Source organism: Somniosus microcephalus, chromosome 3 (assembly GCF_052327205.1).
Source record: "Somniosus microcephalus isolate GS21.2 chromosome 3, FLI_Smic_1.0, whole genome shotgun sequence".
Taxonomy (NCBI): Eukaryota; Metazoa; Chordata; class Chondrichthyes; order Squaliformes; family Somniosidae; genus Somniosus; species Somniosus microcephalus.
Genome location: NC_140989.1, coordinates 334,556,423 through 334,574,965, shown reverse-complemented (window position 1 = coordinate 334,574,965; position 18,543 = coordinate 334,556,423). Strand labels below are relative to the sequence as shown.

Below are 18,543 nucleotides of genomic sequence, written 5' to 3'. Positions count from 1 at the left end.
GGAATTCTCTACCACAGAAGGTTGTGGAGGCCAAGTCACTGAATATATTTAAGAAGGAGATAGAAAGATTTCTAGACACAAAAGGCATCAAGGGGTATGGGGAGAGCGCGGGAATATGGTATTGAGATGGAGGATCGGCCATGATCATATTGAATGGCGGAGCAGGCTCGAAGGGCCGAATGGCCTACTCCTTCTATTTTTCTATGTCAGAGCATGGGATTGTTTACTCTGATGAAGAGAAGGTTCAGAGATGTTATTTAAGTATTGTAGATTCTTAAATTGAAACCCAATAACTTGAACCCTAATAATATATTGGAGATTGTCACAAACTCTAGAACAAGGTGACATAGTTCAAGTTTAAAAGAGGAAAAGTGCGCAGACAGTTTAGAATTAACTATGTTATGCTTCTACAGTTTGTGGCAATCTCAGGGTTTGATTTATTAATTTATTTGTTTAAGATCTTCAAATAATATCTCCACTGATCCTTCTCTTTGTCAAACTAAATAATTCTAGGCTCTTCCACCCCTCTCTGTAGCTCAAATGCTTTATCTGTTTGGTTATTGTTTTCAGAACTGTTCCAGTGCCTGGACATGTGATCAGAATTGTACACTGTGCTCCAGGTGTGGCGAAGGCATGGAAAAGGCTACTCAGGAAGACAGTGAGCTAGATGGTATGGAAACATTTACAGGAGCGTTAGATAAGCATTTGAGGGACTGGGTGATTGAGAGGCAGAGGTTTTTCGGGAATGAGTAGATGCACTGCAGTCTTTTCTTACCCTGCATTTTCCTAGAAAACCAGCCACAAGCTCTTCCCTGCCTGCAATTCCCCTGCCTGCAATTTCCCCATATAGTGGCTTCCCTGTCTCAGTTGGGGCTGACAGGAAGGCACCAACTGGTAGTGAGCTGCTTCCATGGTGTCAGAAAAAAAATCAATCTGCAAATGAATCCATAGAATTATAATCAACCAGTTCAAGCAGGTGATTTATTTTCACATGCTCAATCAGAGAATGAGTCCGGTATTATAGTGATCAAGATCATATGCAATAGGCAAACTCTTTGGACAGAACCCAATCAAAGAATTTAATTTAGGACTAGTGGTGGTTTTCTTCACCATCTAGGCAATTGACATTAAATAGAAATAAGAAACAAAATACAGAAATGGAGACTGAAAAATACATTGATTTTGTACAAGTGGACAATAGCCATTTTGATTTCTTTATTTCCAGGGTCCTTCAGATGGTTTCTGGAAGTCTGTTGCCACAGTTGTCCCAAAGGAGCCCAAAGAGATCCGAATTCTGAATCCTTATTTCATCCGCGAAGCAGCTTTCACATTTATTGGCCTTCCAGTCAATAATGGGATGATGGGTCGTGGGGTGAGTAAAACGTCTTGGCTATCTGTGGAACAGTTGGATTTTCCAATGTACCAATGTGGAATCGTGAAAAAATATTTTGCAATTGAACAAGATGTAATTCACAGTTCAGGGGCACAGAGCATACATGTAGAACGCTGTGCCAGGAAATGGAAGGATATAGATTTATACTGCCATTTCCACATGCAGCAGTCGTTCTCATCTTGGGTGGGCTATGGTGGGAGAAGGGAGAAGAGCCACTGAATGATGGACTAGATGATTTTTCCACAAGGGGGGTAACGCAGAGGATGAGCAACACGTTCGATATATCTGAAACCATAACAATGTGCAAAAATATTGCAATATCCAAACGTGTAAGATATTGTGCACTTACCACAAACAACAAGCATTACATAGCTTCGTAAAAGTCCAGATGTTCTGAGCGGATTTTCCACTCCCAGCGGATCACGATGAGAACACTGGTATGATTTACAGTGGCAGTGACATTTCATAACCAGGCTGACATAAACCTGTTTCTATATCATTCATTACCTTAGAATACAGGGACAGAACTCAAATAGTTTGGATAATCAAATGGTTTGGATATCTACTGTTCAGATAATTGAAATGATAATACTGTTTAAAGGAGGACAACACTGAAGTAATCTCCCTAAACATGGTGTGGCTATTGTTGTCGTTTTATTCTACCTGAAAAGAGAAATTCCAAATTCTCAGAATCATAAGTAACTTGATGAAAACCTGCTATTTTGGATCACTGGGCCAAATTATTGTATGTGTTGGATCTGTCATTGGACAATTTATCATCTTGATGGATTGGGTTTCTCCCTTTTTAACTTTTGAATTGCACATTTGAAGACAGGATTGGCTCGACATGTATTAAGCATTTCCATTCCTCCAAGTTAAATAGAAACACAAGAGCATAAGAATCACAAAATGTTTCTGCTCAAAAGCAAGCCATTCGACCCATGAGGTCTACAATGGTATTTTCTCTGCATAAGCTACCAACAATAACATCAACTTACTTTTATATAGCGCTTGTAACATAGAAAAATGTCCCAAGGTGCTTCATAGAGGTAAAATCTAATCTAATCCTACTATCCTTCTCATTTCACATACTCGTTAATATTCCTAATTTTCAAGCAACTATCTAAATCTCTTTAAAAAAAAATATGGACTCCATATGAAGAATGTTTTTCTAACTTCCCTTTAATGCTTTTTATGATTATGTTAAATTTGTGCCCTTTGTTCCTGTCTCATTAATTAGTGGAAACAATCTGTTACTATTTACCTTATCACCCTTCATAATGTTGAAGAATTCTATCTGGTCACTCCTTATGCTTCTCATCTCTTGTAAGAAGGCTGCTTTAGCTGGCTCCATCATTCAAGTGCTTTTACAAGGCCTGATTTATTATTTTTCATTTCGTATCAAGTTTCCTACTACAAACTGTTATCCCTCTGCTCTGCTGAATCAAAAATTGATCCTATTCCTTTTTTAATGCCTCACTGGATTTGGTGTTTACTGCACTAGGTGGCAGTCTGAGCCACAAGTTGACAGTTCTAATTTTGATAAGGTTCCACATGGCAGACTGATCACAAAGTTAAAAGCCCATGGGATCCAGGGCAAAGTATCAAGTTGGATTCAAAACTGGCTCGGAGACAGGAAGCAGAGGATAATGGTTGATGGGTGTTTTTGTGACTGGAAGGCTGTTTCCAGTGGGGTTCCGCAGGGCTCAGTACTAGGTCCCTTGCTTTTTGTGGTATATATCAACGATCTAGACTTGAATATAGGGGGTATGATTAAAAAGTTTGCAGATGATACTAAAATTGGCTGTGTGGTTGATATTGAAGAAGGAAGCTGTAGACTGCAGGAAGATATTAATAAATTGGCTAGGTGGGCAGAACAGCGATAAATGGAATTCAATCTGGAGAAGTGTGAGGTAATGCATTTGGGGAGGGCTAACAAGGAAAGGGAATACACATTAAATGGTAGGACACTGAGTAGTGTAGAGGAACAAAGGGACCTTGGAGTGCATGTTCATAGATTCCTGAAGGTAGCAGGCCAGGTAGATAAGGTGGTTAAGAAGGCATACGGAATGCTTGCCTTTATTAGCCGTGGCATAGAATACAAGAGCAGGGGGGTTATGCTTCAAATGTATAAAACACTAATTAGGCCTCAGCTAGAGTACAGCGTGTAGTTCTGGTCACCACATTACAGGAAAGATGTGATTGCGCTGGAGAGGGTACAGAGGAGATTTACAAGGATGTTGCCGGGAGTAGAGAATCTTAGCTATGAGGAAAGACTGGATAGGCTGGGTCTGTTTTCCTTGGAACAGAGGAGGCTGAGGGGAAACCTTATTGAGGTGTATAAAATTATGAGGGGCCTAGATAAAGTGGATAGAAAGGACCTATTTCCCTTAGCAGAGGGGTCAAAAACCAGGGGGCACAGATTTAAAGTTATTGGGGGAAGGTTTAGAGGGGATTTGAGGGGAAATTTCTTCACCCAGAGGGTTGTGGGGGTCTGGAACTCACTGCCTGAAAGGGTGGTAGAGGCAGGAACCCTAACCACATTTAAAAAGTAATTGGATGTGCACTTGGGATGCTTTGACCTGCAGGGCTACGGACCAAGAGCTGGGAAGTGGGATTAGGCTGGATAGCTCTTTGTTGGCCGGCACGGACACGGTGGGCCGAAATGGCCTCCTTCCGTGCTGTAACTTTCTATGATTCTAAAGAATTATTCTTTATAAGATTAGCTCATGGCTTCTTCAATTTATAATGACGTCCTCTGGTTCTTTTACAAAATTACTATTTCACCTCCACAGAATTTCAAAAACTTGAATCACAGCTGTTCATTTGTTTTAAGTCAGCCTCTCCTCATTTGTCATTGACATATTCCGGAATTATCTTTGTTGCCGTTCTATCAGACTTTCTCACTGCCTCTTTGATTTTCTCAGGTCCACACCTGAATGCAAAACGCTATGTGCGATCCACAAATCTTATATATATATATATATATATATATATATATAAAGCGATACGTCTGTCATTCTGTCTGTCATTCTGTCTGTCATTCTGTCTGTCATTCTGTCTGTCATTCTGTCTGTCATTCTGTCTGTCATCGCCTGTGCGTCTGTCGGGCTATGCGCTCGAAAGTTACAGGGCGTACCTACGCGCGCGTTAACTCCAAAGAAAGCTTACGCTTCCAGTACGGTTTTAAGCGTATTTACTTTTCGGTCGGACGAAAATTGTTCGCGCCTTATGCAAAAAACCTTCAAAATTAAACTCATTATCTGCTAGCATTGATTGACTGACATCAAGGTTCCACCAATCCTGTTCCGTCACGATTGACCAATCCTACAGTACGGTCCCCTGATGGTTGGCCAATCGGTGTGTGTGTGGGCGGGACTATTCATTTTCATCTCGGGGATGTGCCAGCCATTGTTTCACTACCAGCTCTGACTTCAGCTTCCAGCTCAAATGACTTCAGCTTCCAGCTAAAACTACTTTGAAAGTTAGTATCTCTTTTAAAAATAACATAAGATTTACCAAAAACGTTTTATAAGTACTTTCACTTTCATTTTTCAAGCTTTTAAAAGGTACACAGGGACACAGACAGGGCCCTAAAGCCTGCCACTCGATTTAAAATGTTGCCCAGCACCAGATTCACAAAGGGACACAGACAGGGCCCCAAAGCCTGGCACTCGATTTAAACCACCTGCCCCAAAACAGCCCTGGCAACGCCGGGCTCTCCAGCTAGTATATAAATAAAGCGGTCGATCTGTCTGTCTGTCTGTCCTCGGGTGTGCGTCTGTCCGGCTATGCGCTCGAAAGTTATACGGCGTACCTACGCGCGCGTTACCTCCGAAGAAAGCTTACGCTTCCGGGACGCTGGTAAGCGTATTTACTTTTCGGTCGGACGAAAATTGTTCGCGCCTTCTGCAAAAAACCTTCAAAATTAAACTCATTATCTGCTAGCATTGATTGACTGACGTCAAGGTTCGACCAATCCTGTGCCGTCACGATTGACCAATCCTACAGTACGGTCCCCTGATGGTTGGCCAATCGGTGTGTGTGTGTGTGGGCGGGACTAATCGTTTTCATCTCGGGGATCTGGCAGCCATTGTTTCAGTGCCATGACTTCAGCTTCCAGCTAAAACTACTTTGAAAGTTAGTATCTCTTTTAAAAATAACATAAGATTTACCAAAAACGTTTTATAAGTACTTTCACTTTCATCTTTCAAGGTATTAAAAGGTAGAAATGTTGCCCGCCAGCACATTCACAAAGGGACACAGACAGGGCCCTAAAGCCTGGGACTCGATTTAAAATGTTGCCCGGCACCAGATTCACAAAGGGACACAGACAGGGTCCCAAAGCCTGGCACTCGATTTAAACCGCCCGCCCCAAAACAGCCCTGGCAACGCCGGGCTCCCCCCAGCTTACTTTTATAAAGCGCTAGTTATGTTGCATGGATATTTATGCACTCTGCAAAGTAATTACCTTTTCAAATAATGAGATATTTTAGAACATCTAATTTCGTTCTTGCTCTGTTTGTTTCCCTTTGTTCTTAATCCTTGGGCCACCAATAATGAAATAATTTGTGGCTGATCTTCTAAGGGCCACTAATGAGCTGCATTGTCAGACACCTTGCATTCCAATATGCAAGATATTTGAGTTTAATGACATGATCATGTCAAAATTCTGTTCCTCAACTAGCTGGAAAAAAATGGCCTTTGGAACCAATCAAAGACAGATTTTGAGTGACGTAGGTCTATGGTCCCAGATAGGGAAGGTTGGGAGAGTTACAGGAAAACTGTTAATTTTACTAAAAATAAAATTGATAAATAATGTAAAATAAAGAGAATATAGACAACAAATAATAGTCTAAAACACAAGTTAAAAGGAAGAATAGGAAAGAAAAAAGGCAAGTAGTCTTCTAATGTTTTAGAACTTTTATTCAAATTCTTTAAAGTATATACCTATAATAAATTAACAACCTTATGCCTATGCACACTTTCTGTCAATTTCCCCATTATAAATTCCTCTGTCCACATTTATAGTGGAAACTGCCTTGTTAAGCTGTAATTACACCGTCCCATCAGTGTTGGCACTAGTAGTACCTCAATCATGTGTCCCCCAGTTCCTCAGCCTGCACTGCAGAGAAGCTCCTATGTTCCAACTAAAACTACCTCAGTCCCCAAATTTCCCCAAGTTTATCCATTACTCTACAATAATATATCAAAGTATTATAGAAATCTAAGGACACAATGTATGACTTAAAATAGGAGCCTTTTTAAAAAATTTGTTCATGGGATCTGGGCGTCGCTGGCAAAGCCAGCATTTATTGCCCATCCCTAACTGCCCTTGAGAACGTGGTGGTGAACCACCTTCTTGAACTGCTCCAGTACTTCTTTGTAGCAGTTTGGTACAACTGAGTGGCTTGCTCGGCCATTTCATAGGGCAGTTAAGAGTTAATCACATTGCTGTGGGTCTGGAGCCACATATAGGCCAGACCGGGTAAGGACAGCAGATTTCCTTCCCTAAAGGACATTTGTGAACCAGATGGTTTTTACGACAATCATGGTCACCATTAATGATGCTAGCTTTTTATTCCAGATTTATTTAAATTTAATAAACTGAATTTAAATTCCCCAGCTGCCGTGGTGGGATTTGAAGTTATGGCCGCGATTTCCTCTACCTCAGCGGGTCCGGTGCAGCCGGGGTTGGTGGCGGGTTAGGACCCCGTTCCTGGCTCCATCCTGCTGTCCAAAGTGACCTTATGTTGTTTGGGCTTGTTAAGCCTGCCCAGCATGTTTGCCGGACAGTTGAAGGAAGCAGGTCTGATGACGTCACTTGATGATGTGTCATCAGCCGATTTCCTTAAAGGGACCATGCGTAAATTTACTTTGTCAGTTGTGCTGTCGGTGTTCTACAGCATTGCGGTGCTGTAAGCACTGCACGGAGGTGCACGCCTGCCCGCAGGCTCTCCCATGACTCCCTCCATATGTTTATGGAGGGAGTCACAGGACGCAGGGAGGTTCTCTTCCCTTCCATTGGGCGGAAGAGACCTCATCAGGAGATCAACGCAGCCTGGTTGCACATTGCATAGGAGGACACAAGTAGGGATGTCGTTAGGAGGACCAGGCTGCAGTGGCGCAAAACTTTCAATGATCTCAGTAGATCACGAAACGTTAGTACAAAGCCACACTCAACCTCATCCTGCTGTGCCGCTCATCACATCCCCATCACTCTGCCTTCCCTACCCTACTCCGGCACATCCTTACTCACACCAATTTACCTTGCACCTCCACCCATCCCTCTTTATCTACATTATCAGTTCCCCATCTCACTAGCCACCCCTCACACTCACCCTCATCCTAGTCCCATCATACCAACTAACAACACACAAGGATAGACACTTGGGTGTTTTAGCCAATGTTCATGTGAAGTTTCTGTTAATGTGGTGTCAAACATTGAAACCTTTATTTTCAACACTTTGCGTTCTTGGACAGATCTGTATGCACCTTTGGAAGTGGCTTAGTGAGTTGCAGTGAGTGGTGAGACATAACGGTAGCCCCCCCACCCCGCAATGGCGTTAAGTGTGAAAGGAATGGCTTGTGCATCGTAGGGATGCTTTATGGTGTTGGTGTGGGGTGGTGCGAACCTGGCATATCATGTGGCAGCCAGGGTGTACACCATCCCTGGCCTCCCAGGCAGCATTGTGGTCAGGTGCTGATGCCCTGTGTCCTGCGCAGCATCAGTTGATTGCAGAAAAGGTTGGTGGTGTTGTTGGTGCTGCTGGTGTGCCTGGTGCTGCTGGTGTTGGGGCTGATCGTGGTGGGATTCTGAGGACCAAGGTGAGATAGTTTCAAGGGCACCGATGCTGATGGAATAGATGGCAGGTGAAGCTGAGATGACAGAAGCAATCTGTCAGTGGCAAGAGGGGTTGTTCCAATAAGGTGACACTGGATACAGAGTTTGCTTCAAACACTTGCAACCTGCATTAAACTCAATCTGTCTTCCAAATGCCGTAAGCAACAGCTTCTGACCCTGGAAAGTGAACAGCTATGAGATGGAAGCTTTTATAGCAGATTTGCAGCCGTCAAGTAACCAGTGGATGTGGTGTATCTGGACTTTCAGAAGGCCTTCGATAAGGTCCCGCATTGGAGATTAGCGTGTAAAATTAAGGCACATGGGATTGGGGGCAAGGTATTGACTTGGATAGAAAACTGGTTGGCAGACAGAAAGCAAAGAGTTGGAACAAACGGGTCTTTTTCCGAATGGCAGGCAGTGACTAGTGGGGTACCGCAGGGATCGGTCCTTGGACCCCAGCTATTCACAGTATATATAAATGATCTGGACAAGGGAACTAGATGTAATATCTCCAAATTTGCAGATGACACAAAGCTGGGTGGGCGTGTGCTGTGAGGAGGATGTTGAGAAACTCCAGGATGATTTGCACATGTTGGGTGATTGGGCAGAAACATGGCAGATGCAATATAACGTGGATAAATGTGAGGTTATCCACTTTGGAGGCAAAAACAGGAAGGCAGATTATTATCTAAATGGCAATAGATTGGGAGAAGGGGAAGTGCAACGAGACCTGGGTGTCCTTGTGCACCAGTCGCTGAAGGTAAGCATGCAGGTGCAGCAGGCGGTTAAGAAGGCAAATGGTATGTTGGCCTTTGTAGCGAGAGGGTTTGAGTACAGGAACAAGGATGTCTTGCTGCAGTTGTACAGGGCCTTGGTGCGACCACATCTTGAGTATTGTGTGCAGTTTTGGTCGCCTTATCTGAGGAAGGATGTTCTTGCCATGGAAGGAGTTCAGCGAAGATTCACCAGGCTGATACCTGGGATGGCAGGAATGACGTATGAGGAGAGATTGGGTCGATTGGACTTGTACTCGCTGGAGTTTAGAAGAATGAGAAGGGATCTCATTGAAACTTATAAAATTCTGACAGGACTGGACAGACCAGATGCAGGAAGGATGTTCCCGATGGTCGGGGAGTCCAGAACCAGGGGACACAGTCTAAGGATAAAGGGTAGGCCATTTAAGACAGAAATGAGGAGGAATTTCTTCACCCAGAGAGTGGTGAACCTGTGGAACTCTATACCACAGAAGGCGGTGGAGGCCAGTTCATTAAATATATTCAAGAAGGAGTTGGATATATTTCTTAAGGCTAAAGGGATCAAGGGGTATGGGGAGAAAGCAGGGACAGGGTACTGAATTTGGATGATCAGCCATGATCGCATTGAATGGCGGAGCAGGCTCGAGGGGCCGAATGGCCTACTCCTGCTCCTATCTTCTATGTTTCTATGTAAATGATATCATGGTGACACAACTCCCGAGCAGCGGGGAACCCGTGGGCGACCTCGTAAAATTTAAAGGTGAGTTCAAAATAGTTTTTAAGTGGCTGTTAACAAGCTCTTAATCATCTAAATTGCCTTCCCCGCCGCTTGGTGCCGGGTCTGTTCAGCGATGACAGACCCGACATCTGGGAAACTAGCATGGTGGCGGGTTGACAGCGCGTACCTTACCCACTGTCAAAAAAAAAAAAATTCCCACCCGACCCCCGAAAAATTCCCCCCTATGTCTCTGGATCATTAGCCCAGGCCTCTGGATTACTAGTCCAGTAACATTACTACTATGCTACCGTACCCCTTTGATCCAAATGTCCTCCGCTCTCCAAACCCTGTTTCACCTGAATGCAGCACGGTCCTGACTCCCTGTGTGCAGCACCACGGATTGATTAGTATACATAGAAAGAAAGAACTTGCATTTATATAGAACCTTATCATGTCATCAGGAGGTTCCAAAGTGTTTCACAGCCAATTAATTAGTTTTGAAGTGTAGTTATTGGGTTATATGGGTAAACACAGCAGCCACTCTGTGCACCAACAGCAATGAGAGAAATGACTAATCTGTGTTTTACTAATGTTGGTTGAAGGGTAAATGTTGGCCAGGGTACCCAGTGAACTCCCCCTGCTCTTTGAATAGTGCCATGGGATCTATTACGTCCACCTGTATAGGCAGACTGGGCATCAGTTTACCATCTCCTCTGATGCACTCAATGGAATGACAGTGAAGGGTGTGATTGAACACAGAGGGCTCAATTTTGCCATTGTGGGCGGGCTGGGGCGTGTCAGGTGGCATTCGTGTCAGGACCCCGACTCCTCAGTGAAGTGTTGAAAAAGTGTGATTTTCCCCTAATTGGGCAATTGATTTCCTGCGTGTGGGAACCCCTGGCCCAGGGTTTCATCCAGAAAGTCGCCTCCGATGACATCATCAATGCTGCTGGATTTAAGGCCTGCAAGCAGCCTTGCTTCTTCTGGAGACTGCAAACTTTATGGCCATTGTAGTAAGCACTTCATTGATCGACTATGTCCACCAGTGTGCTCCACGCTTCGATGAGTCATCCCTCTAAGCTCTAGTGGAGGGAGCAAGATCCAATAAGGAGGTGCTCTTCCCTTCCTCGGGGAGAAAAAAGCCACCCCAGCAGACTAAAGCTGTGTGGCTGCAAGTGGCCCAGGAAGTCAACTTAATCTCGATGAGCCACAGAACCTAGCTGCAGTGCAGGAAGAGGTTTCATGACCTTCTCCGCACAGGAAAAGTGAGCATGACTTTCCCATCACCCTCAATCTGATCCCCATCACCTCTCCTCACCAGCACACTGCTTTGCCAACCTCTTCCTCCACATCCCACTTGACACTTACATCCCTGCACCCTTACCCATTCCCTCTCTATGGTCACATTCACTTAACTATTTGACCATGCAGCCCTCACACTCCCTATCACTGTGATGCAACGACAATAACTTACAACACAGAGGGAGGGCCCTTTGTCTCCTTCTAAGCATCTATGCTATGGATGCTCTACACTCACTCCTTCATTCTCACTCAAACTCCACTTGTGTCCCTCATTGCAGGAAAAGAGAGCCCACAGTAAGAGGGAAAGAGCCATGACAGGAGGAGGGCCACCCTCAGTAGCCCAGCTTACAGCCTGGGAGGAGGCGGCCCTGGAAATCGCCGGCATCGAGGACAATTCCCAAGTGGGGGACGGACAGACGGGCGCATCACAGCAAGCTGGTGACAGAATAGTTTGGCGTCTCTCTCATTAACATTGCATCAGTCACTGATGATGATTCTGAGGCTCTAACAGATTGACTTATGATCATCTGCACTATTCAATGTGCATGTAACCTTGACCTCACATCTCTAACTTTTTTTTACTCCCCCCACAGGACCATCGAAAGCCCCCCGTCCCCACTGTCCAGGAGGAACAGCCTGAGCCTCCAGACTCCTCAGAGGAAGCTGCCACCTCTGAGGGCGCCGCGTCAGCAGAATTAAGCGCACCCAGCACCAGCGCAGACACTCTCACATCGGTGGGACCTTCGCGAGATAAAGTAGTGTTGTCACCTGGTGTATCACAGCTCACAAGTGAGCATCAGCAGATGGTGGAGATAGGGACAGCAGTGGAGAGTCCTCGTTGGAGGGCACAGGACTCTGCCAGCTCGGCTCAGCTGCAGGTTGACCCTGTGCCTCCGGGTCCATCCAGAAGAAGAGCGGTGCTGGAACTCCAGGAACAGGTGCAGGAGTCTCTGGCAGGTTTTGTCTCCAGGGTCGCTGCGAGTGTGGAGTGAATGGAGGAGTCCATCGCGAACATGAGCAGAGCCTTTGTGGAGGCATTGGCGCATGAACGCATCACCATGGAAAGGATGGCTACCTCTGTGGTAAGGCTGGCTACCGTAGAGGAGAGGATGGCTATGGCCATGGAGGAGATTAATCGCCAGGGTCTTGAAAACATGGTCATTGTTCAGAATAGAATGACATCTCTTGAGGAGCGATGGTCAGCTATTGAGCATACAAACCAGACCTTCATGGAAGTCCTCTGGAGTAGGACTTTCAGTGCAGAAACGGGTCCTCATGGCCCCACTGCAGTGCAGCAAGGTGCTGTCAAGCCACTTGCTAGCTCTGAAGTGGGGCTGACCCATGAGAGGGATGTTGGTGGCAGACAACAAGGAAGTGGGGGCTCCGCTCCAAGCACTCACTCGACCATGCCACTGCAAAGCCCTCAGTCAGAGCCGCACCAGAGTTGTCACCCAACTGAGATCGGCATCTCGGCCCCTGCACAGCCGCAGGAGCAGCAGACTGTTGCCGGGCCCTCACAGGTTCGCAACCCCAGAGGACGCCCGCCAAAGGTGTTGAGACAGGAGCAGCAAGAAAGTGAGCAAGGGGCCACCACATCTGCTGAAGCCACAGGGGGAGCATGTGTAAGAGGAAGATAAAGCATAAGTAGTCACAAGGGTAGTCACTTGGGTGTTGTGATGTATTGTTTTTTGACCCGCCATCTTTGTCATGGTATCATAAACAGATTTGATAGCAAACTGTTGAAGTTGTGGCCTGTGTCATTTCGCAAATGGGACTTTCACATTGAGGGCTTAGGGCGACTTGCAATTGTCAGCATGGTGGTCGGAGTAATAGGAATCTGCAGGTTCGTCTCCATTGTCAATGGTCTGGTAAGAAGGTGCGAGGCAAAAGTGTTTGATTGTGCAGTCTAAGCAAATCTGGCCAACATGAGTGCGTCCCTTGCATCCCGGCCAACAATGTGGTCGCACGCTGGCGCCTTCTGGCCTGTGCAGCTTCAGGTGGGTGAGCAGCAGCTTGCCGCTCCTGTTGTTGCTGCTGCTGTTGCTCGTGGGTTTGCTGCTGCCGGGGCTGATCTTCATCCGAACCTGATGCCCAGGAGGAAAGGAAATAAATGTTCGCCATGCTTCTGGTATATGCCTCAGTTGAGGAAGCGCTCAGTCAAGGTGGGGAGAGGGGTTTCCCAGCAGGTCACACTGGAGATGGGTGTCAGGCTCCAAACTTCCACAACAATGAGTATGCCTGCTAAAAGTTCCCCCAGACCTGAGACAACAAAGTTCTGCAACCTGCAAGTGATCATTGGAAAAAACTCCTTTTTAATGGTGGAGCTGCAGCTATTAGTAAGCAATCCAATTGCGAGGCCGCCAGGATTACCTGGCGTGCTCCAGAGGAGGCGTGTAGGATGGGGAAAATGTCTAAAAATCAGAAAGGCCTCTCAAAATGGGATTGTAGAGGCAATTAAGTGGTTCTTAAGGAAACGGGGTCTGAAAACATGAATGTGGAAAATTGCTTGGAGACGGGATCGAGCCGAGCCGCCATTTTTTGTGATTTTGACAACTCACACGCCTCCAAACCCGCCTCCTCGGGCTTGGTAAAATCCAGCCCCGAGACTCGGGTTCAAATACATCTTCCTTGAAAGTGCGAGTGGAAGTAGATAAAGTCATTAAAAAGGCCAACAGCATTTTGGGTTTTATAAATGTGGGCATTGAGTATAAATGTAAAAAGTAATAACTTTGTTCAAAATATTGAGTAGGCCACAGTTAAGAGCACTGTGCGTAGTTTTGAGTGCCCCATTACAGAAAGGACATTAAAGCAATAGAGAGGGTATAGCATAAATTCACCAGGATGTTGCCAGAGATGGGAAGCTATAGTTATGAGGAGAAACGTGAGTTACTGGGATTATTTCCACTGGAGAGAAAACAAAGAGATTAATATAGGTTTGTTAAAATTCTGACGGGCTTTGACAAAGTGCACAGGGGAAAACCATTTCCTCTAGGTGAGGAGTCAATGACAGGGGATTATAAATATAAAATTGCCATTAAGAGAATGAGGAGAGAGTTTAAAAGAAATTTATTTATGCAGCGGGTTGTTGGATTGTGGAATGCTTTGCCACAAGGTATAAGTTGGGTTGCATATTTTAAGGGAAAATTTGATAAATATTTGAAGTAGAGGAAGGTGCAAGGCTATGGGGAGATGGCGGGGCAGTGGGGTTAGATTTAAAAGCTTTAGCAAAAAGCCGGCACAGACAAGATGGACTGAATTGTCTCCTGTGCTGTAAACCCCTAGTTCTACAGATGTCTGATAATTTTGTTTCTTCTCAAGATACAGAATTATGTAGAGATGCAAATGCTTTAACTTTATTAAAGAGGAATTTAAAACTGTCATAAATTTTACTCTTTACCACACATCCTTGCTAATACTGAATTTTAGAATATTTTCATATTTTAAGTGTCTTTTCTACAGTGCCTCCGGTTATATTCTCATATTGTTTTTTAAAATGACTATGAAGATTTTTCATTTCATTCACTCCTCTGATTCCTGCAACTCTTTCACTTCACGCCTAATGAAGAACAAATTAGCTTGCAGAGTAATTTATTCCTGACTTTTTTATTTCAGTGCACATCGTGTGACTGCACTTTGATGTTGAAAAGCACCAAAATTAAACTAATTATTTTGTTTGCTTTGTTGATATTATGCACAAAATTGGAACAAGTTTAGGTTCTTTTCTGATGATAAAGAACGTAAGAATTAGAAGCAGGAATAGGCCATACAGCCTGCTCCGCCATTCAATAAGATCATGGCTGATCTTTGACCTCAACTCCACTTTCCCACCCGATCTCCATATCCCTTGATTCCCCGAGAGTCCAAAAATGTACCTATCTCCGCTTTAAAGATGGCCAATACAAGAACACACAGTTTAGCTTGTACAAGCAGTCATATATTTTGGTTGATTTTGGGTAATTTATCTTGGTTTGGTTTTGGATTGCATTATTTTAACTTTAGTTTGATTTATTAGAATGGATTGGATTAGGTTGAGTTGGTTTTCAGTTTGGTTTGCTTGGCTTGGTTTAAGTTGAGCCATAATGATTTGCGTTAACTTGGCTTTTGCTTTGGATTAGATTAAGTTGGTTTGATTTTCCTTTCATTTAGTTTTGTGTTAAGGTAGGTTGCATTGCTGAGGTTGGGTTGTCAGTTTTATTACCTTACATTTCATCAAACTTAGCAAAAGATGAAATTGTAGGTCAACAAAGAGCTTAAAGATGTTCAGTCAAACTACGTTTCTGTATTACAACTGCCATAATTAGATAAATTGAAGGGTGACAGATTTGGATTCCTGCATACTTCTGACATTTGAGCTCCATATCCAAAAGTTTAATTTTCCCTTGCCCAGCCTGCAAGATAGAACACTGCATCATAGCAGTGTGTTTCTGTCTTAGGATGGAAGGTAGTAGAGAAACTGACAGTACTGTTAAGATAATGTTTAGTGGCAGTGACGGTGGTTTTGGTGACATTGATGGCTTTAATTACCTCCCTGGTGAAGAAAGCAGTGGGGAATGTAAAAAGAGAGAAAATTGGGACAAAATATTAGTGAAAAAGATGTTTCCAGATTATCATATCTCGGAAAATTCATCAAATGCAATTTATCGTGACTACTCTGTGGAATCTCTGAGGAGAGTCGGGTGATGATCCTGATGGCGGCCCATCAAATATGACCAGTAATATGATGGAGATAAGTTATCCTGGCTTGAATTTTCTTCTGGTCTGCTGTTTTAGGTCAGGGAATTTAACTGGACAGAAGTTTCAAGTTCACATTATTGTAGTTTTATACAGTACCATGACTCCAGGAATGCAAGACCCCATTAATCATTCCTACGATAACAATGCAATAATGAAATTGCATCCTGAAAGTCTTTACTGAATGGTGGAAGTGAAATAAGAAGAATCTAAAACCAATCTAAATACTACATGAAGTTCAGAGGGTTAATCTTAACCTCTTCTGAGTTTAATTAAACATATGGAAGCAATGGAAGTACTAAGGTTTTAGTGGGACAAAGAACATTGGCCTTTTGATTTACTGAGTGTCAAACTACCAATGTCCTCAAGAACGTGATGTGGAATTCCTGAAGGTAGGTTGATTTGATTATTTGCTGACCCAAGACCTTAGTGGCATAATCCAAAATTCTAGTTTTAACAGTATTGTGACACAGAAGTCATTTTTGATAAAGTAACATATTTAAAAAATGTTTATACCTGTTGTTTTTGGAGAAAATATGTTTTCAAACTGTTACTGATGCTCTTAATAGAATTTTCAATCAAATTTTAAATTGCCTTAAAGAACAGTGCAGTTTCTCCACTCCCCACCACCCACATTGCTCCCTGTGTTTCACTTCTTCATGAACAGCACAATATCAGAATTCTGTTCTCAAATGGAGAAAATGCAACCAACTGTTTATTTCAACAATCCTTATTCAGCACGGTGGCACAGTGGTTAGCACTGTTGCCTCACAGCGCCAGGGACCCGCGTTCAAATCCGGCCTCGGGTGACTGTCTGTGTGGAGTTTGCACATTCTCCTCGTGTTTGCGTGGGTTTCCTCCGGGTGCTCCGGTTTCCTCCCACAGTCCAAAGATGTGCGGGTTAGGTTGATTGGCCACGATTAAAAACATTTTTAAAATTGGCCCTTAGTGTTAGGGGGGATTAATATACGGGGTTACGGGGATAGGGCTTGGGTGGGATGGCTGTCGGTGTAGGGACCGGGAGTTGGGGTTTGGATGATCAGCCATGATCTCGTTGAATGGCAGAGCAGGCTCGAAGGGCCGAATGGCCTACTCCTGCTCCTATCTTCTATGTTTCTATGCAGCCTTGTGCTAAATCCCACGAATTAAGAATACATCAGTTCTTCAAGGGAGTATGTTAATTCTACTCGATCAGAAGTTAGTTATGCCCAATATGTATTAATAGACATGTAACGTTGCAGATAAGTTTGGATAATAGTTGTATGTTTACTAAGGACAAGATTATTTGAAAGTTATTTACTTCAAGCACCCCCTCCCTTTTACCTCAATTGTTTAAGTCTGTCTGCATGATGCACTATTCCTCAGCTAAAAACGTGCAGGGGGCCTTCATTCAGCCCCTCACAATAGTAATATTGAGCAGCTCCATAGATATCACTTGGCTCCCGTTGGGAAAGTGTTTGTCTCCTGATGACACAGCTGAGATTAGATTCTCTCAGCATATGGATACGCAAAGACAGGCATTCCATCACACTGTGGTGCTACCATCGTATGGCTGTATTTTGTAGAAGGTAAATTAAACAACTATGCAGAAATGTCACATTTTGAAAGGACAAATGAAACCATCCTTTTTTTTACTCACTGACATTTGTTTCAGAAATAAGTTGCTCTTTTGATGTCATCAATCTTATGCACCATCTACTGTACTGAGCTTCCTAGTCTGAAATTAGTCAATGGAGGGGAACGTTTCAGACAGTCTTATCTTTAAGCTGATCAGAAGGCTAGCAATGGTCTGACCCATTATGGATCATTTTATAAAATTTATCATTATTAAACCACTTCTGAGGAGGCCACGATTAGGTTGAGCAAAGTTAACAGATTAGAATTGGCAGTTCATGCTTAAACTAAATCCCTAAAGTACAACAGAAAAACAGATGAATAATGGATCCTTTACTAAATTGTAATGTTCAAAAGGGGTGGCGAGGTGGAGGCGTCACATTGGAGCTCCAGTGCACTGTACTGCAGTATATTAAGATGAGTTTATAGCCACTATTCTCCACATTGTGAGTTTCCAGCTTCAACTGTACCATCATGAGGGGACATGGAGTAGAGGCTAAGTCATTTCCCATGCTCACTAGGAACTGGGTAGAGACTACCAAAAGCCATTTTACATGGGGCTCTTCCAGTCAGCAGACATTGGAAACTTTCATGTCTTCTGTCTGGGCTTGATTTGACAACTACCAGTGGTGAAAGACCACTGTTTAACCTTCTGCACCACCATGCCTCGAGTCTATTCTTTAAAAAGCATGGAATTTTAAATATTGGTTTACATGTTGGAGTACTTATGTATTTTGCTAACATGCCATTTACATGAGTATATTAGTATATGTGCTTTGTGATCAGGATGTTTCATTGATGATGCCCATGGGATGGGAATACATCTATAGCTGGGCATAACTATGCAAGAACTATCCTACTTTGTCTAATAGTGCCATTGGGTTGGTAGCTATTCTTGTGCTGGGTGGGAGAATCATAGAATAGTACAGCACAGAAGGAGGCCATTGGGCCCATCAAGTCTGCGCCAGCCCTTTTAAAGAGCAATCCAGTTAGCCCCATTCCCCCATATCCCTGCAATTTTTCTCCTACAAGTATTTATCCAATTCCATTTTAAAGGCTACTATTAAATCTGTATCCACCACCCTATCAGGCAGTGCATTCCAAATCCTAACCACTCGTTGTGTAAAAAGGTTTTTCCTCATGTCACCGCTGGTTCTTTTGCCAATCACCTTAAATCTGTGCGCTC

The 18,543-nt window shown here is 43.8% G+C and overlaps 1 protein-coding gene across 19 annotated transcripts in view; it reads left to right on the top strand.

Annotated features, from left to right (window-relative positions):
• The window catches only part of st3gal3a (ST3 beta-galactoside alpha-2,3-sialyltransferase 3a), a 723,997-nt gene that overhangs the window by 640,263 nt on the left and 65,191 nt on the right, over positions 1 to 18,543 (top strand). For 17 of the 19 annotated variants that reach the window (XM_085983191.1, XM_085983189.1, XM_085983190.1 and 14 more), the window contains one exon: positions 1,226 to 1,372. In XM_085983191.1, the coding sequence (XP_085839317.1) occupies positions 1,226 to 1,372 (147 nt within the window). Of the gene's footprint in view, positions 1 to 570; positions 671 to 1,225; positions 1,373 to 18,543 lie in introns of those variants that run through there. The other 2 variants (XM_085983199.1, XR_015077713.1) reach the window with 2 other exon arrangements.